Source organism: Phodopus roborovskii, unplaced genomic scaffold, assembly GCF_943737965.1.
Source record: "Phodopus roborovskii unplaced genomic scaffold, PHOROB, whole genome shotgun sequence".
NCBI classification, from domain to species: Eukaryota; Metazoa; Chordata; class Mammalia; order Rodentia; family Cricetidae; genus Phodopus; species Phodopus roborovskii.
The window spans coordinates 2088975-2112539 of record NW_026126646.1 but is presented as its reverse complement, the minus strand read 5'-3'; the positions used below and the strand labels follow the sequence as shown (position 1 = coordinate 2112539).

The following is a 23565-nucleotide window of genomic DNA, read 5'->3' as shown; positions in this document are numbered from 1 at the left end:
TCTCTCTCTCTCTCTCTCTCTCTTTCTGAAACAGGGTTTCTCCATGAAGCCCTGGCTGTCCTGGAACTTGCTCTGTAGCCCAGACCTCACACAGATCTGCCTGCTTCTGCCTCCTCAGTGCTGGAATTAAAGGCATGAACTACCACCACTATCTGGCATTAATAATTTTCTTAGCACACATTGGCTTTCATGGGCCTATCATTGATCTCTGCTCATGCCCACTCTCTCCACCTTCCTCTCTCCTGTTACTGGACCATTCCTCCTGCCTCAAACTCCTTCTTTTGCTTGTCCTATAAATGAGATGCACATTAAGCTAGATCCCATGTAGGAGAGAGGACACACATTATATGGCCCTTCACCCACCCACTTTCCTGTCCCATATGTATTTGGAAAGATTTAGAGTCTACATATGAGAAAATGAATGGCATTTGCCTTTCCTTTGTCTCCATTACCCTGTTGTTTCCCGCCTCTACTTTCCTATCTTTAACTCTCCCCTCCCTTAGATTTCATGACAGAAAACATTGAGACACTTGTCTCCATAGTAATTCCTTGCAAGACAGACAGTCAGCAAAGGGTTTTCTCCCACTTTGGAGATTGCTGTTTCCTATGTTTGCAGAAGGATTTCACTTCACCATTTGTCAACTCTGGCTATTATTTACTAGTCTTTTGATAGTTTTTACAAAGAAGTTTTAGCCTGCACTGGGTAACTTGTGCACGAGGTGAAAGAGCTTAGTTTCAGCCCTCTCCGTGTTGGATGTGTAGACTTGGCAGCACCTTTCCTCCAAAGCGTGTCTATGTTCTGGCATCTTGGTTGAAAACCTGGTGGCTGTAGCTGGCCTCTGTCCAGCACCACTGCTGCTGTTCATACGGCCCTGTGGTATACTTCAAGTCACGTTATTACAAATCTCCCCCAAATTGCTCTTTCTGCTTAGGGTTGCTTTAGTTACTTAGAATACTCTGTATTTCCATGTAAGTTTTAAGGTTACCTTTAGCTCTATAAAGAATGTTACTGGAAGGTGATAATGATGACAGTATTTCCAGGCTGCTTTTAGGAATACAGCTATTTTCACAGTATTAATTTTGCAATCTCATAAGCATGGGGGATCTTTTCTGTCTTCTTTAGTGTAGTGTTTTCTTTTTAACTGGATTAATTTTTGCATATTTACTTTTCTTTATATGTGTTTCTGTATTCACTTGGGTGTCCATGAAGACCAGAAGAGGCTATCAGATTCCCAGGAGATACAGTCACAGGTATTGTTAGCCACCTGATGTAGGTAATGGGAACTGAACCCTGGTCTCTGGAAGAGCTTTATGTGCTCTAAAGGGACTACATTGACTGTGGGATGGGGTGCCACACACATTTAATCCCAGCACTGGGCCAGCCTGGTCTACACACAGAGTTCCAGGACAACAAGGATGAACAGACAAACCCTGTCTCAAAAAACAAAACAAACAAAACAATAACAACAACAAAAAAAAAAAGAGCCATTCATTCAGCCATAGCACAGTATTTTCAAAATTTCCGTTGTGACAGTCTTATTTCTTTGATTAGGTTTATTCCTAGCATGCAGGTGTGTGTGTGTGTTTGTGGGGAGGGGGGGTTGTTTCTTTGTTACTGTGGCACTAGGGATCGAACACACAGTCAAAATATGCTAGTTTACTTTAGGACCCAGCCTCCACAGCAACCCCCCCACCCCCCGAGTGTTGGGATGTATGCTGGGATTAAGCTGTGTGCCACCACCGCCCAGCCCAGTCCATTTTTCCCAAAGGTTCTGTGAATGCAATTTTTTTTTCTTGAGAGTTCCATTCTTAGTAAATTCTTCACTGGCATAAAGAAAAACTAGTGTATTTTTTAAAATGTGTTTTGCCTACATGTATGACTGTGAGCCACATGCTAGCCTAGTGTCCATGCAGGAGGAGGGTGGCAGATTCCCTGGAACTGAAGTAACAGATGGTCATGAGCCACCATGTGGGTGCTGGGAACCAAACCTGGAGCCTCTGCAAGAGCAGCCAGTGCTTTCAATAGCTTAGCCAGCCCTGCTGGAGCTGTTTTTAATCTTCATTTTAGTTAGCTCTACAAGGGGTCTGTTTTTACTACCTTCATGAATGTCTGTTTTCTTTAGCAAACTGAAATTTAAGCTTTTCGTTTTCAAACATAGGCCATGTACCAAAAATGTATTTGACGGTGACATTTCATGTCATTGTTCCTCTCCACCCTCTTGGGATTGGTGTTACGCAACCATTCTACCATTGAGCTACATTCCAACCTGTCTTTTTACTTTCCACTTGGAGGGAAGGTCTTATCAAGTTGCCCACGCTGGTTCTAAATTTACTCTTTAGCACAGGCAGATGCTGAACTTGTGGTCCTCTTGCCTCAACCTCCCAAGCAGCTGGGATTACAAACCTGAGCCACCAGACCTACCAGCCTCTTACATTACAAAATGTTTGTTTTATATATGTGCATTATCATGTCTTTTATTGCCCAAGAAAGAAAAGTATGAGAGAACTCAAACTAACATTCCTGTGTTAGGCAAACTGACTGCTATTTTAATGAGGTCATGCTTATTCTGGAATATAGCTTATTCAAAGTATTCTCTAGTAATTCTCAGGAATTCATTGTTACCTGATATAATATCCCAATTTCCATCTCTAATGTATTAATCCAAGCTGTTCCTTCTTTTAGTTAGTTTTCCTAGAGCTTGTCGATTCATCTTTGCAAAGGACTGGCCTGTTCTTAAGGCTCCACTTCATTAATCTCTTTCCAGATCCTAATTATTTCTGCCTGCTGGTCTTTGGTTGGTTAGGCTTGTTCGTGTTTTTCTACGACCTTGAAGTGCACCATTAAGCCTAATGTTATTTTCAATACCTGTGTTTTTTAAAGCAAGAATAGTTTATTGAGTACATTTTGCAAGAGGGCAGTGACTAACATGCTGCATGTAACACAGAGCTGTCTCTTGATGCCTGCATAGCTATACATATCTTTATAGAACTGCCTCCATGGCAACTCAGAGTTTCAGATAAGTAATGTTTTCATTTTCATGGGCTTCTAAGAATTTTTTGAAGTTCAGTTCTAATTTCCTCAATGACCTACTGTTCATTCATAAGTATGTGTAGAGTGTGTGTGTGTTTGTGTTCACTCACACATGTGCACAAAGACACCAACTCAGTTGTTATCCACTTTGTTTCTTTTGAAGGGTCTGTGTAACAGTCCTGGCAGTCCTAGAACTCACTCTGTAGAGCAGGCTGGCCTCAAACTCACAGAGATCAGCCTGCCTCTACCTGCCTGCTGGGATTAAAGGCGTGCATCACTGCCACTACCACTTGGCTCATCTAGCCTTCTTATACAGCCCAAGATCACCTGCCCAGGCAATAGAGCTGCCCACAGTAAGCTAGAGCCTCCAGAATCCATGAGCAATCAAGTCAACCCATAGAAGACATGCTTACAAGACAACCTGACCCAGTTAATTCCTTAATGAGGCTCTCCTTTCAGATGACTTTAGGCTGTGTCAAAAGTTGACATTGAACTTAACCAGGACTAGGGCCATCTTCCACTTTTAGGCCTCGTGCCTTTGCTGCTGAAGTCTATTTCTCATAGCCACACTGCTTTTCATGTATGTTGCAAAATATCTGTACACAAGGTGAAGAAATATTGCTGTGACTTGTTTAATAAAAAGCTGAATGGCCAATAGGTAGGGAGGCGATATAGAAGGGGCTTCCAGGTAGGTGTGTGTGTGTGTGTGCTCGCACGGGGGGGGGGGGGGGAGTTTGAAAGATACCAGGAAACACAGAAGCAGGATGGGTGGTATGTGACAGAACACTGATGAAGTTATAAGAGCTTATTTAGGTTGTACGAGCTAGTTAGGATCGAGCCTAAAATATAGGTTGAGATTTCATAATTAATAAGAAGTCTCGGTGTCATTATTTGAGAGCTGGCTGGTGGAACAGAAAAAGACTCATTACACATATAAATAATTATCCCGTTACTCATGTACACCTTACCAAGATTGCAGGAACAGGGTGCTGTCCACTTCCTACTACTAGTCTCACCAGACCAGTTAGTGAGTATTCCTGGGATCTCAAACTAAAGAAAAACTAATAACCTTTCCAAACTGATCTGTCTTCTTCCAATACATAAGGCCTGACAAAGTCAGCATCAAGGAAATGATCTGTCATAAGTTCAAAGCACAGACTGAAGGACATAGTCTGCCCTTATCCCTCCTCTCTCCATCCTCACTGCCATTTTTCTTGTCTAATAAAAGGAATAGCAAATAACAAGCTGTATCAAATGCTGAAGGCACGAACTACGAGGCTCACACAGGCTTTTGGTATATTATTAAGTATAGATGTGTAAACGAACGAGTACATCTACATCTAAGTGAGAAAAGGCAAAAAATTCTAAATGGGTATAAATGATTGACTTACCTTGTCTCTGGGTTGTAGCCTAATATGTAGAAAAATGAGTCCACTCGGGCTTTAAACTCTCGAGCAGCAAATATGTCAGAAAAATGGGAGATGTTACACTTCCCTCTGGGGAAAAATAAAAGACAAAACGTATGATTAAATTAGGTACTTTGCAAACCAAAAATGCAGTTGGAGGGGGTGAGGGTGAAGGAAGCCTAAATCCAGAGTGTATGAAAACCATAGTTTCCATGCATGACTGGCAATGGTTTTTGTTTAATGATTGCCTCAGCATTCAACTTCGTATCATAATTGCTTTTACTTCACCATTTGTGATAAAATGAAATCAATGAAACCACAAATATAAACCGGACGTGAATTGTGGTGGCTAGACAACCACTGTAGGTTAGTCATGGTCTAACAGTGATCTGCACCAAGCGAGTCTCGTCTACACAAGTGAAGTTGTCTCAACAAAACACACAGGATACTAGCAACAAAAGATGTTCTTGAGGCAGGACTCTGATAAAATGAATTTAAGCAAACTAGAAATAAGAAGAAGAATACTGAAATAATCAGGGAAATATATGATGAAAAATTCAATTTAATTTTTTTCTGAAGCAAAATGAGTCCTTTCTCCTGACTACAGTGACAGGCTCTGGTGATGAAACCAGCATCTCTATGGATACACAGCTTCTGGTCCCTCAATCTCCTTGCTTACATGTAAGAGAAAAACTTTCCTGGAAATCAAACTGAGAAATCTAGGTTTCCACAAAGATGGGCTCCAGTATGTCAACCACTCCCAACTTCCAGGCAGAGTCACGTGACTACAGGTTGGAAATCACTTCCACATAAAGTACCACAGAAGAGAACAGCACCATCTCTAGGTGTGATCCTTAGACAAAGTCAATCATCCATGGCACAAAGTGGGCCCAACTTCCCACTGTGCGTGTGTGCTCCCTGTCCCTGTCTCTAGGAGACAGGAGAGTTTAGACAATAGTGTGATTGCTCAAAAGCAAGGAACTGTCTCAGTGTGTGGTGGGTAGACGACGAGGGGCTGAGTGTTAAAAAGAGAACTGCCATCATGTCCATCTGTCTGAAACATCTGGTTTCAGAGATGTCTATGGTCCTGTCACCCCAATTCCTAAAGCAGATTTTCACCGTTAACAGAATGCAAGCAAGGACAGGAAAGCCCTATGTGCAGTCTGCCACCACTAAAGGAGACAGCTGTGGTGGTGGCACACACCTGTAACCCTGGCACCAGGGAGGCTGAGCTGCAGGGCTGTATACACAGGAAAAGTACCCTCAAAACCCAGGAGAGCGGGGAGCGGGATCAGCCACCCTTCCATGGGGCCGGGGCCCGGAGCTGGTGGGACACTCTGGGCTACACAATTAGAAGACAGTACAGGAAGGCCATCACGTGCTACAGGGTGAACAGTGAGGACATAGCCTTCTATAACACAAGGGAGGGAATATGAATAAAAATCACAGCCCAGAAACTGACTCCTTTAAATTATTAGTAAGGAGGAAAGCCTTCCCATGCCTGAAGTTTATATAAAACAAAGGGAAACTCTTGAGTGGGAGCATAGAATTCACAGAAGCGTGTCTGTGGAGAGATGCTGTTAGCTGGACTCATAACAAAATCATGAAGGGCCTCGAGAGAAATGCCGTTCTATCCCAGGGTAACAGGTTAAAGAGAGAAACCTTAGGAAATTACTTTCTCAGTTTCTATGTGGTGTCCACTGCCTTCCTGTGAGCTATGCATCCTGATTTATGGCTTGCTGTAAGTAGATGGCTGTATGTCATTTTCATGGTGGTTTCTCTAGGTGTGACAATGCACACACAGAAATTAGCATACTGCTGGGTGCCAACAAACTCCCAACTCTAGGCAGTGCAGAAATCCTACACACAAATCCCTTAAACAAGAATGACCTAAATACTTCGCTATCCAACCAGGACAAAAGTCAGTACATTCCTTCAACTTAATTTTTGTTTATCCATAAGGTAGGAAATTCACTCATTAAAAATTATTAAATTTATTTTTTTAACTGATGTATTTAGTACAAATTATTTACCTTTGATAATTTCTTAGCCAAAAAATATATGGCATTTTTATTTTCATTGTTACAAATGTCTGTTTTTGGCTTGTTCTGTTCCTTACATCAGAAGTTGTTTTACTAGGAAGTATTAAATTTCTAAGTATAGAGGGCTTGCATTCTTTTGTTTTTCATGGTAAGCTACTAATTTATAGCAATGTAATCAGATAGACATTTTTGTCTTGCAACTTTTAAAAATGCAACAAAGTCCATTAAAAAAAAAAAATGTTTACTATTACCCAGAGTGCAAAGTTCAACAGTTTCACAGTTGAGCGAAGGAAGAAACCTGAGGGAGGCTGGCTTTGGAGCACACAAGTCACTATGGACCATATAGGAAATATACTGTGTTCTCAGATAGAAAGTCAACGTGGCCTTTCTCCATCAGCCGGTGAACACATTCAATGAAACCACGTGGCAAATACCAGCATCTTTCCACAGAAGGAAACGAGTTAACACCAAGGTACATGTGCAAAAGCAAATGATTTTAAAAGGGAGCACTAGTCCAGACACTGGAGTACATAGTAAAATGTGTAATACAGAGCCCTTCATCTGCTACCAGGGCAGTGAGGTGCTAAATAATGTGTGGACACGGACGACTCATGCCGACCAGTGAAGCAGACACTCTGCGGACAGAGCAACGAGGATGCTCTAAGTCAGCCTAAAAGTGCAGCTGAAGCTACAAGACAAAGAGCTCCATAATACATGAAGTTTCTTAAGGGATTCTCTACCAGGAAACCAATCCACTTGAACCCATAAATGTAATGACAGCTGCTCATGGCAAAGTGATGAGGAAAGTTAATGCAGGTGAACATAATAAAAACCAGAAGCTCTGAATAATTAGTCAAGAATTCTTGGCCCTGAACTTTAGAAAATTTACCCTAAGTTACCTTTCTAAAATATGAATTCCTAGGCAAGATGGTAGCATGTAGACTGAACTGCCTTAGTATATTTCTTTCTTGTGACTACTAGAAATAGGAGGCAGACCATGATAGGAGGCTGGAAAATAGCCCTCTAGTCAAGGCCATTACTTTTCTTTCTTTCTTCTTCTTCTTCTTTTTTAATCTTTCCTTCCTTCCCCTGGTTTTTATTTTTATTTTTTTTTTGAGACAGGCTTTCTCTATGTAGCCCTGGCTGTCCTGGAACTCACTGAGATCCACCTGCCTTTGCCACCTGAGTGCTGGGATTAAAGGTGTGCACCACCACTGCCTGGCTCCATCCAGGGCTATTTGTGACCTCCCATACTGTCTTCCAGGCAGGGCACTATGAGTACATCCCAGTCACAGGGCAGCCACTCCACATACCACACATCTTGAAGGGGGAAAGCAACACAACCAGCAAACTGCAAGAGATGGCCACAAGCCTATACTCTTGGAGCTTCTCAAGATACACAGGGCTAACTTTTGCTTCCTATACCAAACTCATGTGAATACCTAATCAATCCACCAATGCCAAGTATTATCAGTACCATAAGTAACTGTATTATAAGCGTTTCTTCCTTAAACACTAATTTTATAGAGCTTGGTGAGATTCAGTAACTGAAAAAAGAACATTAATGAGGCCACTGGAGAGTCCCTGTGTGTGCTTGCCACGTGCCTGCTGTAGTGCATGTTAAATGTTCATTCAGGTCCTGAGGCCAATGCTAGGTCACATGACCCTGGACAAGTGTCAAAGGGATGATACCAAAAAAAAAAAAAAAAAAAAAAAAAAAAAACCAATAAATTTAATTGTGGTCACAAAGCTATGCAACAGCAGCCAGGTTAACCTGTTTCGATCTGGCACTTGTCACTATTGTCACTATGCGAACTAAAATGCACACCTGGGCAGTGGTCTACTCAGGCTGCTGGCTTCAGTGACGGCAGAGAAGAGGGAGGGCCATGCAGTGAGAAAGCAAGCACCAACCTAAAATCTGTCAGAAACATAAAGATGAGGGATGGCCAAGGCCAAAGGCTCAAAACTGGCCACAACACAGTAACGCTGGCCTCAACACACACTTCTCAACATAATCCAGACTAAGAATGGATTCCTTTGGGGAAAGAAAAGCAAAGATACCACAACTTACGAAGCAAAGGCTGCAGAGGAGCTGTTTTCCTTTTGATTTATGGTGACTAAAGGACAAAGCTCTCCCTTCTCTTTTATAACCCAACTCTAGCACCAGCTTGAAAGAGAAATATAGACATCAGCTTCATCCCCTGTGAATTGGACGGCAGAGCCTGGTCAATGGCTGCACACTGCATGAACCCCTGTAACTGAGTCCTTTGATCTTGGAAAAAATGTTGCTAAGAGCCAACGCTATGAGTCCTTTTCTCTTTCCTCTTTTTGTCCTCTGGTTTTTTCATTCTACTCATCTGATCCCCTTTCATGCGCCCACAAACTGTTTTATTTGTGTCCCCTTCAAAATGAACTTATCTATAGTAGTACTGGTTTACATGCGTGAGAAAAGAAAGCACTCTTTCTGTGGGTGAACTGTTAAAGGAGAAACTGGCAGAAACAGTTGAATCTCAATCTTCAATCATCCATTACCTCTCATTCACCAAAATGATTAAGCTAAAGTATCCTAACTTTGGAGAAGAAAAAAGAAACAAATTGAGGTGAGCAGGACTCTGCCATTCCATCCTGCTTGACGGGTAAGCACAAAGGCATCCCCAAACTCCGTGTGCTGAGCATACTACTATTGAGAATGAGGCAAGAGTCGTACACCGAGTGAGCATCAGACTATGGCCAATGCCAAATCTTCAGCAAGATTTACCAAACCAGACCATGTAGTGACAGAGGACTGCTTATTCTCCAGGATGCTTCGCTTAAACATAACGAAACCGGGGTCTGGAGAGATGGCTCAGTGGTTAAAAGCACTGGCTGCTCTTCTAGAGCACAGGTTAAACTCCCAGCACCCACAAGGCAGCTCACATGTAACTCCAATTCTAGGGGCCAACACACTCATGCAGACTAAACACCAATGTGATGGGAGATGTCATTCTGTATATGTTTCTCATACTGGTTAATGAATAAAGCACTGTTGGCCAATAGGAAAGGAAGATAGGAGGGACTAGGAGACAAGGAGGAAACAGAAAGAAGTAAGGAGAGTCAAGATGGAGAGTCTGGAGAAAACAAAATGCCGGCCAGCTCCCTGGTAAAAAAAAATACATAGATCAACAAAAATGGGTTAATAATTAAGACAGAGCTAGCCGATAAAAAAACAAATAATGGGCCAACAACATTATATCAAATACAGAGTCTCTGTGTGTTATTTGGGGCTGGCACAGCGGTGGGACCAGACCAGGCTGCAGGCGGAAAAACCATACTCGTTACACCAATGTATGTTAAAAAGTAAATAAAATCTTTTTAAAGGGGAGGGAGGGGGAGGGAAGGGGGGAGCGAAGGGAGAAGGAGAACACCGAAATTGGAGAAGTTTCCTTACTGAGAGGTGGAAACTCCACTTATTTGTATTTGTGGTTATCCAATACCAAATGGTCATCCCTGAAAACATCCATACAGATAATATTATACAGACAGGACAGGCTGCACTTATGTGTTTAGGAATACACAGTACATATCTACATGTAACAACAACTAATGCAAAAAGAAGCCATGAATTTGAAAAAGAACAGGGAAAAAATACCATATGGGAGGCTTGGAGGAGAGAAAGGGAAGGGAGATAGTATAATTATATTAACCTCAAAAAAAAAAAATCATTCTTAAAAAAAGAAGAAGGTTTTGTACCAGACCCATTACTTTGTGGACAACTTTTAAGAAATACAAGAGGACCAACACCCTGACAGTCAGACGCCCTGGACAAAGAGCTGCATGCACTGCGACTGGAGAAGCAGGACTCAGGGCGATGACGGTGGCACAGTCTCCTTCCCAGGAGAAGTGCAAGCCTATCTAGATTACTCCCAATCTGTGTCCAGCTGCTGTTAAGGGAGATAAACAGCTCTTCTAAAAAATGCTAAAAATTAGGTGAGAATTATGTATCGAATCTCAACAGCATGAAGAAACCCTCAAATACATTCATTTTAAGCCACTATGTCAACATATTGTTGCACCTTACATCGTTTCCTTAACTAAAACCTGAAGTCCTTTAAAATCATGACCTCAATCAGTGAGGAGATAGAAAGAACAGAAGGCAAATCAGGACAAAGGCTCCACTAGTCAGATGTCCTGCAATAACCATTTGTTATCAACCTAGTCAACTTCCATTAACTTGCTTTGCTCAGCATGCAGGCTTCATTTAAGCCTGGAAATCCACCTTCAAAAGATAGACTAAGGCTTATGGGAATCTGGGGGTTATAAACCACCACACACAGTCTCAAAAAAAATAGCAAAAGTTCCAGAGAAAATAAAAGTTAACACACCAACTCCTTCCCAGTGGTAGGGCTCAGCACACTATTGACCAACAAGACACATGACCCCACTGCCCGTTCTAACATAATAGGAGAAAACAATTTTAAATTTTTAAATAATCGAAAAAAAAGTGGACAAAATATTTAACAAGTGAAAGTTAAATAAAACTCTTACTTTCCGTTTTTAAAAAGTCTCAGGTGGGCCACAGCCAACACATCCATTTATGTGGTTGCTCCACAGTGGCTAAGATGAATGATAGTTGAGACACAGGCCATTACTACACATACCTGAGACCCGATGTTTGAAAAAGCAGTCCTATAGAAACATCCCTGCTCTGCTGCTAAAGTACATGCTTCTATCCTTGCAGCTTTGCACTGGAGACCCCAGGAACTGCCCCTGAACATGTGACAGGTAGGCATTATGTGAGAAAGGGTTACATCTTACTGTAAGTAGTTAGAGAAAGCCAACAAATCTTAATGGCTTTTTTTGTACCCAAATTCTTTAGCAGAGATTAAGGGTTTTGTTGCTATTTGACAAACTATTATTTATGGTTTACAGAGAGTAAAGAACTATGATGTTAGCTACCATACTTCCTACATCACTTAAGAGGCCGCAAATCAGCCAGGCATATATAGACACGGCGTGTACAAGGTGGTGGACCCTGCTCTGGAGACAACACAAAGAACAGAACAGAACAGAAGGACACACTCACTTTACAGCAAAATTACCTGACATCACAACTGGATATGATGTCTCTTCTGTTCCACACTGTACCTTCAACATATTCCCCTTGACTTTTAGTAAAAATATTCAGAAATAAGAAGGAAGAACTAATACAAGTTTGTATAAATTCTTATGCTTTCTGTAATTAATATGCTGGAACATTTGTTTTATCTGCAGTTTGTTTGATTCTCCCTTCATCTTTCTAGCAGGAGGACTTGATCTTTACAAAATTAACTGCAGACCTTGAGAGTATTTACCCTAAAAGCTTTGATGAATAATACTGGGATGTTAATTCCCCAGTAAGACACACTGATGTAGAAAGTACTAAACATATCACAAGGAAAGTACAAGGAGAGGGACAGTGCAGCTGGCTGAGGTCCCGGCAGCCTCTGGAATCAAGTGACCCCAGGGGACAGTGCCATGTCAGCGTGGTAAGACCATGAGTTGTCTGACTGAATGCAATGACGACCAAACAGAGCAGAGTGGAGTCAGCTCCCACCCTCCAGATCTGGCCCAGCCCCGCACTCTCACCTCAGGGCGGCAGCATGGTAAGTGTCAACATAATCAGAGATGAAGAGCTCCCGATTCTTGATGACTGGATCTGTGATGACAAGCTCCCTTCCAGAGTCTATAAACAAAAGAAATCAGTTAATCAAATAAGAAGATATTAAAATAGTTTCCTAATACAAGTAGGAAATTTTTGCAAAACTTTTTTCTCAAGTTCACCACCTACCAAAGACAAATAACAAAACCTACTTATTATCAAAGCCCTGCCAATAAGGAATGGGGTATGTATCAGGAGAGACAGAAGAACACAGTGCACAGCTCTGCTAACTGAGGTTGCTCAGCAGACCTTTAACAAGTCCTTCTCTGTCCTGCAATGCCTTAACAAGCACAATTTAAAGAGACGCCCATTGCAGCATCCCAACTTGTTAACTCTTTTTTGAGAAGAAAGGAATTCTTGATTTTATTTGTTTAACTGTGTTCCCGTGTACATGTGTATGTGCTTATATTTGGGCAAGCATATCCCATAGCGATAGATGTAGTGGTCAGAGGACGACTTTGGGAGTCTGTTCTTTTCCAACACGTTGGTCTGGGGACTGAACACAATTGCCAGGCTTGGCAGCAAGCAACTTCACCTGCTGAGCAATTTTGATGGCCTTAGGATATATGACTATATATTTAGAGAACATGTCTATTTTATGTTTTCCGTCTGTCTGTCTGTCTGTCTGTCTGTCTGTCTGTCTGTCTGTCTGTTTCTGAGTGACAGGGTCTCAGCACTGGACGGATCTGAAGTTGCTACCTAACTGAGGCTGCCTTGGACACATAAGGCCTCCTCTCCCTCCCAAGTTCTAGGACCATAGCTATACATCACCACACCTAGCCCCTATCTATTTGCTTACTGCCAAATATTCCAAAATGGAAAAGCCATACACTGCCAGGACTAAAAAGAATCACTGAGCTATTTTTTGAAAAAATAAGAAATCATAATTTACTCGCCACTTCTCTTTTCAGAGACGTTCTTTAAAGCCTATGAAGAGCTCACTGTGGCTGGGTCCTATCAGGGAAGCAGCGGGAGTGGGCAGCACAGGTAGTGTGTCCCTGGCTGCTCCAGCACAGCTCCCACAGCCTGTCTAGACTCAGCCTCCTCATACAGAATGCCAGGGCAAGCCACCTCAAGGGCTGACGTCCACACCCGCATAGATGTCACACACAGCACAGGCACACACACACACACACACACACAGCTCAAATGACATCAAAGGCAAGGGTGAAAATCAGCTGCCAGGCACCACGCCCCTCTGTCCTGAAAGCAGCTCCAAACCCATACCCCACAGTGTAACCCAGAAGGTGTTTTCTGAAAATGGACTCTCTATGCCTGTGATGGGGGGAAGCGCAGAACACAAGCTGCAGGGAGGGCAAGGAATGCAAGCTTAAAGCGCTATAACACTGCTGGTCACAAAATTAAATACAGGAGCTTATAGAACTACATTCCTGCTATAATGAAAAATATACACATTAGCACATACTCAGAGGGGGGTTCTTGATTTTTTATTTTATTTTATATTTTTTTATTTTCTTAATGACTTTAAATTTAGCCAGGTGGTGCTGGTGCACGCCTTTAATCCCAGCACTTGAGAGGCAGAGGCAGATGGATCTCTGTGAATCCAAGGACAGCCTGGTTTACAAAGTGAGTTCCAGGAAGGCCAGGGCTATTTCACAGAGAAACCCTGTCCTGAAAAACAAACAAAAAAAGATTTTAAGATCATGTATATGCATGTATGTGTTTTATCTGTACCACGTGTCCATTGAGGCCATAGGCATTGGGTCCACTAGAGCTGGAGTTACAGGCAGTTGTGAGCTGCCTGATATGGGTGCTGGGAACTGAATCTGGATTTACTGCCAGGGTAGTGAATGCTCTTCTCAATCAGTGAGCTGTCTCTCCAGTCCTCCCTCTTTTGTTGTCTGTTTGCGTGTTTTTAAGGGAAAAAATAAAATAAAATAAAATAAAAGCAAAAGCAAGGGCGAGAGGGTCCAGTAATGTTCTTTATTACAAGCTCTTCTGAGAGAAACCCATCAGAAGCAATCTCTGTTTAACTGGTATTTTTGAAAGGAGCTTTACCTGAAGCTAAGACTGAAAAGTATGGCAGCCCGAGGGCACACGTACCATTTTCATTATGCCGATCCTGAACCAAATGCTGATAGACAGAATCTGGGACTTCAGACTGACGGTAGTACCATTTGACGTTCATGAGTAGATGGTCCCTCTTACTCTGAAAAGGAAAATCTAACAGCATTAGGAACAGGTTTCAGGTCCTGCAAGTGCACATCATACCTACGACCAAAAGTCCTGTACACAGTGGACAGGCAGAAAGCTGGGAATACAACAACCATCCGCAGTGCGAGCCCAGGGTTCCCGGCACCACACCCTCACACCACAGCCCTCAAAACTGCTCATTTCCATAAACGAGAGGCGGATCTCAGTTTCTCAGTGTGGCTAACTCATTCAGTATTACATTTCCCTTTAATGGTAATGCAGGGCACTACGTGAGCACATACTTCTACCTTAATCCTTAACCATCTTGGTAATGACAATCAGAGCAGACTACTGAGGCATATTATAAAAGTAACAAGCTGGAAACAACTTACCCAGAGACACCTGACAGTCTCTTCCCCTCCAAGGTCTGCCTGTCACAAACTGTCTCAGATTCTCCCTCCACTGTGGACCACTGCTGCATGCCAGAATCACGAAGCACACCACAGGCAATAGGTGGTGACGAGAATGTGTGCCCACACAATAGGACCTGCCTTATTTACCTCTGACTCCTGAGGACAGAAGAGCTCATACATAACTACTGGTAAAATAAAGACTCCCATGTTGACCATCGTCGTGTAAATGTCTGTAGGACAACTATCCATATATTTCTAAAAGTTAACTTTGTTTTCAGCTCAATCAAAAACTAAGGTACCAGATGCTACAGGGTACAGCTTGAAGTGCATTGCCTGTGTGCTAGGCTATGGGATAGTTCAATGCAGTGAGCACTGAGGTTTCCTAGGATTAATGAAACAGCTTTAACCCAAGGTAAAGGCTGTACGGTCCCTCTTAGCAGCCTCTGCCCTTTTGCAAAGGCTCACAGACCACAAGTGCAGAGGCCAAAGCTTTTAAAAAAAAAAAAAAAAAAAGCCTCAGGTTTGGAAAGAGGCCAGCACAATTCTGAAACATGTCAGAAATCTGTAATGAAGGAAGACACATCTTGGTTTAATAAAGGGGCAAGTTTAGGCTACCCTAAAAGACGAGTGAGGGAGGAAAAGAACTGTTGTAAGTCTCAATATAACTGAGAATGTGGATGCTGTCCCACAGTTAATATCATAACCACCACGATTCTACTTTGCATCAACTGTCAAACAGGCATGACTACAAAACAGGGCATCACGATTGGCTTATATTAAACTGTGCATGCAAAAGACAGTGTATGGGTCTTGGGGTTTACTCATTCTTACTTTTACACTGGAAGGTTTAATGACAAGAATTAGTTTGCACTGTTTATTCTGCTGAGGACAATCAGTACTAAAAGGTTCACAGAAGTGCTGAATGTTAAGTGTTGAAAGAAAGGAGCGGCCACCTTCATTGGGAAACCCTGAAAGAGATGTGTATCTGGGGAAGACGGAAAAGACCTCTGTGCAATCCTTCTAAGCCAAGGCGGAGACCACAAAGAGACACACACCAACGCAGCGCAAAACACTCATGCTGATGCTGAAAAGAAGCCAAACCCTGGCCACAGCCTGGCCTCCAGGGGATTGACAGGACAAACTCACCTCTGACCCCACATACAGGCACTGAGGTACATGCATCAGGAAGAGTGTAATTAAAGGCTCTGAAGGATAGAACATGTAACGGGACCACACACGCACCTTGTGGGCATGAGGCTTATTCTGCCAAGACCCCAGAAAAATACTTGTCTCTCCCTCCACTTTGTTCCAAGGTGAGGGAGTAAAGAACAGGACCAAAGTGGTGTTGCTAGTGAAGAAGAACAGAACCCCAGGGCCTGCCGGGGAGTCCAGTACAAATTCACCGCAGTAAGACACGGTATTATAAGCCTGCCTGTCTCCGCACTGCTAACACATGGACAGATGATTACGTTACCCTGCCACTGCCTGATGTAACAACATTCTCCCCAAGCTGCGGCAGCGAGGACTGTCTCTAAGCATTGCTAAATCTCTTCTCTGTTGAAAATAAAATCAGAGTTGAGAACCATAGGTCTAAATGATATTATTGTTACTGTTGCTATTATTATTATTATTATTCAGAAACCAAAGCCAGAATGATCACATGAAACCTGGCCCAATCACTATAGAATAGAGTACACAATTAACTAGAAAACACAAGAAAGCTTATCACCATGAACTCCAATGCCATCACTACCTGTATCTGTGTGACCCTGGTAACTTTCTAAGATTCTGAATTTCCCTTTTGTCCTGTAAATGAGAATAACTTAAGGAAATGGTGAAAGAGGTAAGAGTGCATCAGATGCCAGGTGAATGCTTAAAGAAAAGCTCCATGGCCTGTCAAAAACCCTGTGGGAAGCACAGGGTCAGTCTCCCTCCAAAACAGCCTGTGTGAGGGGAGGCTCATCTCCAGCAGATGCTTACACTAATGAGTACTTCCCACAACGGCCAGAATTCAGGATACCAGCAGCCCCAGCAACTGTGCTCTAATGCCTAAGCATCTATGCATTCCTGCAACGTGTGTAAGATGCCTGAAAACCTCAACTGCAACAGAAAGACCCTGGGTTCAATGACCAGCACTTTTTAAGTTGTCTCTTTTTTTCTGAGCCTAGCTGGAGATTCTGGAAACAACTGGTTAGATGTGCCATTTCTACATTACTAGTTATGAACTGACTCAAGTGTGCCCATTGATTTTTCATACAACAAAACAGACAGACAGACAAAAAAACGTACTCCGGCTTACTTTTAAGTAAGCCTTAAACTCTTGAAAAGCTGCAGGGCTTCCTGATGCAGTCCTGCCCAGTGGCCAGGGGGCGGCAGTATTGCGTCAAAAACATCAGCACTTAAAACCCGTACTTCATTCCACAGACACACACAACAAAGGTAGAGGCAAAAGGAACTTTGCTTCTACGTGGGCATTAATTTAATGCAAGGCTGTCAGTCTGTAAAGGAATGCAGAGGGCTATTTCAGAGCACTGGGCTAAAACTGCATGCTAAGAATGCAGTTCCGTCTGTAACCACTAGTTAGCTACCTTAGCATCCTGGGGTCTTTAAAGACTGAAGGGAATCTCTTCCTATTTTATAACTAGATGTCTTCCCCGGGCCAGACCCAGTAGATTAAAGGGAACGGTTCTGCATCTGTTCACTGGTGTCAGCTAGTGTTACATCCCACAGGGTTACAAAGTGCAGTGTCTTCTCTGAAGGACACTGCTACAAGCAGGAGCACCTCTCCTCAGGTCAAAAGCCACACCATGCTGCACATTAACCATGGGAAGGCCTCATTTGATTTCTATTCCTCGCTCAAAATCACAGCCAAAAAATAAATTCAGGAACCATGTCATTCAACCCAAACTACTTGGATCTGAATCCTGGTTTTACAATGTGCTAGATTTTGACTGTGTGTAAATAACTTCTGGCCTCAGCTTTCACATAATCTGCTTCACTTCTCCACTAGGCTCTGGAGATTGGGTCAACTCACAGGAGCTGAGTGCTTAGCTCTCAGTAAACCTTAGTTACTGTCACCATCCTACAGAGGAAAGGAACCAGCCACAGGTTTTACTTTTCCCAGCCTCGTTGATAATGACAGTAAAGGCAACACATGTAGCCATGGGGTGGGAGGGCAGGCTTGTCACTTGAAGAACCCCAGGAACAGATTAAAGTGTCTCTAATAGCATACCTACTTATTTACTAATAATACAACTGAACACTAAGATAAACTCACAAAGAATACTAAACCAAGAGGAGACTTCCATGGTGAGAGCTTTCTACCAGCTTAATTCACACAGAAATGAAGGTCAGGAAGTCACAGAACCAGAGGGCCCCACCAAAAATGGGCATAGCTATTTGCTGGGGGAGGTTTGCAAGAGAGGTGGTGGTGTCATCTGTAGGTTAACACTGGGATTCGTCTACATCAATGGCAAGCCTCTCCCTGAATTGAAAACTACATGTAAATTTAAGGCAAGAGTAACCACACAATGTACATGCAACATCCACACACACCCCACATGCAAAATAAGGTCAAGAAGTGACTAAGAAAGACATTCTGTTGATAACCTCTGGGCTCATCACGTGGCTGCACAGTTGATCATGTACCTCCCCCACATGGAGGTACAGGTATGCGTGTGCACAAGCACAGACACAGGCAAACACACACATGAATGCATAAAATTGAAACTACCTCTCAACTGCTAATTATAGAGTCAAAACTTACTAAGGCTCTGTCTACCTAGTTTTACACTGCACATTAACAGTGACCTTTTCAGGCAATTAGGTATTTTATTTGCAGTGGGGGAGACCTATTTCTTGGCCTCCAGTGTAAACTTACTAATTTTCTGTTTTGTGAAACAAGGTTTCCTGTGACCCAGGCTGGTCATGAACTATGAAGCTAAGACTGGTCTTGAACTCCTTGTCTCCTGCTCCCACCTCCCACAAGCTGAGACTGCAGATGCATGCCATAATGCTTGGCTGTGTTGTCCTTAATACTAAATGCACACACAGATAAGGTATATGTAAACAGGGATTTGAGATGTGTTTTGAGACAAACAGCAAGCTAAAGAACATTCTTCTGTATATCACCATACACACTATTCTTGACTGGTTAACGGTCGTGATTAATACTGGGTATCAGAGTGGGTAAAGGATAGAAGCAATGTACCACTTCGGTTGGTGCCTCCACAAGTGCCCTTGGAGGCCAGTGTGTGACAGTGGGCTGAGTAAGACAGATCCCATCAGCTCAGGGCCTGGACAAACTAAGAACAAAGCAAAGGCCAATTCACTTTCTGCTGGAGCTCAAAGTGGTGCTCTCAGCCCTACAGGCTCAGCTTCTCCGACTCTAAAGTCCCCAGACCCACTGAGCCACGCTACTAGCTTCCCAGGCCTCCAGTGTGCAAGTGGCCCATGATAAAGCTCAGTACTTCCATAACGGAGTGACTGAGCCTTCCCTACCAACCCCACCTACCTACCTCTCTCTGGAGAACACTGACTAATCCACTAAACATTAGACCCAAGCTCTGAAAAACCCCAATCTATGGATTCCAAGGCTCAATTTTACATGCAAGATCATACACATGGATCTCCAAAATTAATTAATTCTCACCTAAAAAGGATGTCTACTCCAGGAGTTAAGGTTAACACAAACTCTTTTTGAGCCAAAGGATGTCTGTCTTTCAGTAAGAAACTTTCTCAAGTCCCTGAGTTCCCAACAAAGCTTTGACCACTTTAAGAACTATTTTTAATCAAAACTCAAGCCCAGACAACCTGAAATTTGTCATCTTATTAATAATGGAGTGGCAGTGGTGACAGTAATGAGAAAGGACAGACAGGAAAGTCACAGGCCCTACATACCAGAGACGGGCCAGGCGTTAAAGGAAGGTGGGAATCTGGTAGGGTGATCTCCTATGTGTGACTCCCAGCTGGACTGTTTGGAAGGATTAGAAGGTGTGGCCTTGTCAGGGGTGTCCCTGGGGTGGGGCTGAGGTTTCAAGAGCCCACACCAGGCACTGCTCTCTGGGTCCCTTTCACAGAGCAGACAGTAGGTATCTGAGGAGCCCCTCTCAGCCCCTGCTCCAGCACTGTGCCTGTCATCATGAACTAACCTCTGAAACTGTAAGCAAGCCCCCAGGGAAATGTTTTCTTCTATAAATTAGTCATGGTGTCTCCGCACAGTAACAGGACAGTAACTAAGACTCCTGAACCACAGGGCATTGAAATACTAGACAGTTTACAAGTTGAATTTAACATCTTAGTAGCATACTATTTTAAAAACAAAAAATGACCAGCTTAGGGTTAAAGCCATCTCACAGAGATTTTGGCATTAAAGCTTGATGGCAAAGTACTCCGGAGATTTATATTAGTCAACATGGAGTTTTTGTCCTGAGTCTTCTTGGTCCCCAAGATCTTTCCCACCCCTTTTTGTGTTATACAGGGTCTCTGGCTAGCCTAGAACCCACTATGTAGACCAGGCTCATCTGAAATTCACAGGGATCCACGGGCCTCTACCTCCTGAGTGCTGAAATTTAAAATGCCACCAGACCTAGTCCTCGAATAAATTCTTAAAATTTACTGAGTTAATTCTTAAAATTGGTGTATTTTTAATATTTGTCTCTGTGTGGAAGTATGTGCACATGAGTGAAGAGGCCAACAGAGGCCAGGTGACATCTGTTGTAGGCTGTTGGAGCTGGAGTAGGTAGTTGCAAGCCACCTGATGTGGGTGCTGGGAATTGAATTTGGGTTCTCTGGCAGAGAAGTGAGTGCTTAAATGTCAGGCTGTCCTCCCATTTCTTGCGTTGTTTAGAGACAGGAGATCACTGTGTAGCCATGGCTGTCCTGGAACTCACTAAGTACACTAGACTGGTCTCAGATTCACAGGGGATCCACTTGCTCTGCCTCCTGAACGCTGAGGTTTAAGACATGCACCAGCACACCCAGCAAGACTATATTTCCAACAAACAAAATTCAGGAAATGAGGAGTGCTTCTAATTTCACTTTCTTCTCAGTCCCGTGGCCTCGGCTTTTCTGACTGACTGTCCTAAAACATCTTGTTTTGCTTCTGTTAGTAACCTCAGAGGTCCTACTGCATCCGTGCTTTGTGAGGCATACTTGGAAGAGGATGCGCGAGAAAAGGCACATGAAGTCTTGGCATCATTACAGACTGATGTGACCCTGCAGCCCCTGGGTTACACTGAAGGCCAGCTGCTCTTCAGATGAAGTAAGCAAGTTGCACACATGCCCCCTGTCAGACTTTGTGGCTCCAACAGATCACATCTAGTTTGAAGGAGCCCAGCAGTAGCACAAAGCTCCAGGTGCTGGGCCTTCTAAGTTCCCGCAAGATGGTGGATCCTGTTAACATAGTACAGCTTTTCATAGAACAAACATTTGCACTTTCACGGGTGATTAAGACTTTCAGATTTAGAAATCACCATTTATTTAAGGTTTGCCTGTATGATAACAGAAATCTAATTACAGCTAACAAACACTCCTAACCATAAATAAATTCAAATACTTGGGTTAAGAAAGAAGAAAGTCAGCAGGAACACTGAAAAGTCACATTTCCCATTTTATGTAAATTCGTTTTCCTGTTTTAGATGTCTTAATTATTTTTTCTTTTCCTTCCTGACCAGAGAGAGAGAGACACAGAGACAGAGAGGGAAGAGAGACACGGAGAGAGAGAGACAGAGAGAGAGACAGAGACAGAGACAGAGACTGCCACCTGTAATAGCTGTGGGTCTACTTTCTGTGCCATTTTTCTAGTACAAACCAATCATACCCTGAAAGCTCAGCCTAGTCCACATCTCAGACAAGCGTCACTGGCAGCTGGAGGGGACAAATGGAAAGCAGGACGGTTTGCTAACCCTGGGTAATCCATCAGTGCACTCAGTCAGTGGCAAGCTGAGCTGGGGAATGCTTAAAATAAACAAACAAACAAAAACAAAACAAAACAACTGAGGGGGTGGAGGGGAGGTAACGAGGAAATTCCAAGAGCCACAAAGCATTTTAAAATAGGAATTTTGTCAAAAAGAATTTCCATCATGCTCCAGCACTGATATTAATATCCTACAATAACTTTTTATTTGAAACTGTTGTCCTTGGTTTTGAAAATCAAGTTTTAACTTTTAGGTTACTTTTATTTATTAAGGTATTACTTATATAAAAAAGATTAACTTATTTTTAATGCTGAATAACTTTGAGAAATACACGCACAATTTCTGTTACCAAAATCACGGGCTACCATTACCACAAAAAAAGGCAGCTCATAGATTCCACACGGCTGTGCTGGGGCAGCTGGCACACCAAATCACTAGAAAATAACATACTAATCGCAATTTTTTCTTCCATAATCTCTCTCTCTCTCTCTCACACACACCCCAGCTTATAGTTTATACAGACAAAACCACCCCATGTGAGCTTCAATATTTCTACCTGTAGCCAGGCACCACCACAGACAAAACCCCAATGTAAAAATCAAATCAACTGTCAGGTAAAGATGTAATACAGTCTCTTGAAACTTCCAGAAGAGAGATAACTTATGGTAACAATGAAAACAACTAACAAAAATAGGTGCTAATTCATTTTAAGCCATTCTTCCATTAAACCACCCAATCAGTATTTAAAATAAGCGAGGAGCAATGAAGCCTGCCTTTTAGTAACCAGCACTTGTTTACACTGCTGTTTAGTATCTTTGGGTGTTACGTTTCTTAAAATTAGTAGTCTTCTCAAAAGTTCCTGAGGATGGAAAGAAAAGGTGGATGGAGACTTTGGCTACTTCATAAGTAGATAAGAAAATATCCTTTAGATGCCCTTGGAGATAAGTGACATGTAGGGGCTGGGGTGTAGCTCTGTGGTTTGGCACTTGCCTGGCATGTGCAAGGCTAGTCTGGGTTCAATTCCCAACACCATCAGAGAAAAAATATTGTGCCACTGGTAAGGATGAATGATAAAGATATCAACTATTTAGTAAATGTTACTGAGGTCTGGGAAGTCAGATGAAGAAAAGTGAAACTATACTATTAATAATTCATATTCTATTCCAAAATCATTCTAAATAGTTGACTTATTTAATAATCGAATGAAATGTAAGGGGGCTGGGGAGACAGTCCTGCAATTAAAAAAAGCACTTGCTGCTCTAGCACCCACATGTGGTAGCTTACACACTCCCTCTAACTCCAGCTCTGGGAATCGGATGCTCTCTCTCTCTCCCTCTCCCTCAGACATCTAAGCTGATGGAGCTGCCGGAAGCAGCCCCCTTCCTTCTAAGAAACATACACTGGCACAGCTGCCGTGTTCACGAAACCTGGACAATATTTATCAAAACAAGTATATTCACATGCTTCCCCAGCAGTACCCTTACTGCAATTTATTCTGAAAGTATGTTTGAACATTTATTTTATGTACATTAAGTGTTTGCCAGAATTTGTGTAGGTATAGCATGTGCATGCTATACCCAAAGGCCTAAAGAAGAAAGACATAAGACATTACAACCCCCGGAACTGGAGTTACAGATGATTGAGAGTCACCTGACAGGAACACTGGGAACTGAATCCAGGTCCTGTGTTCTTAATGGCTGACCCAGTTCTCCTTTCCCTCTAAAAATACTTTTGCACATACACAAAATCACTATAAAAATCTAATATCCATGGCAATTTGGGGTTATTTCTGGCTACTACATGATACACGAAAAGGTCTCAAAAATCAAAGGATGAGACAAAGGATGAGAAAGTGGAAGAGGGCGGAGGACCCAATATTGATTCACAGGCACTAATTACACTATAGCACATCTAAATAATAAGAC

At 42.7% G+C, this 23565-nt stretch overlaps 1 protein-coding gene across 5 annotated transcripts in view; it reads right to left on the bottom strand.

Moving 5' to 3' along the window:
• Positions 1-23565, bottom strand: part of Rere (arginine-glutamic acid dipeptide repeats) — a 186164-nt gene that overhangs the window by 116779 nt on the left and 45820 nt on the right. For 3 of the 5 annotated variants that reach the window (XM_051173787.1, XM_051173788.1, XM_051173789.1), the window contains 3 exons: positions 14221-14326; positions 12084-12180; positions 4423-4527 (listed from right to left, as the gene is read on the bottom strand). The exons of the other annotated variants lie outside the window; for them this stretch is intronic. In XM_051173787.1, the coding sequence (XP_051029744.1) occupies positions 4423-4527; positions 12084-12180; positions 14221-14326 (308 nt within the window). The remainder of the gene's footprint in view (positions 1-4422; positions 4528-12083; positions 12181-14220; positions 14327-23565) is intronic. 5 annotated transcript variants of the gene reach the window in all.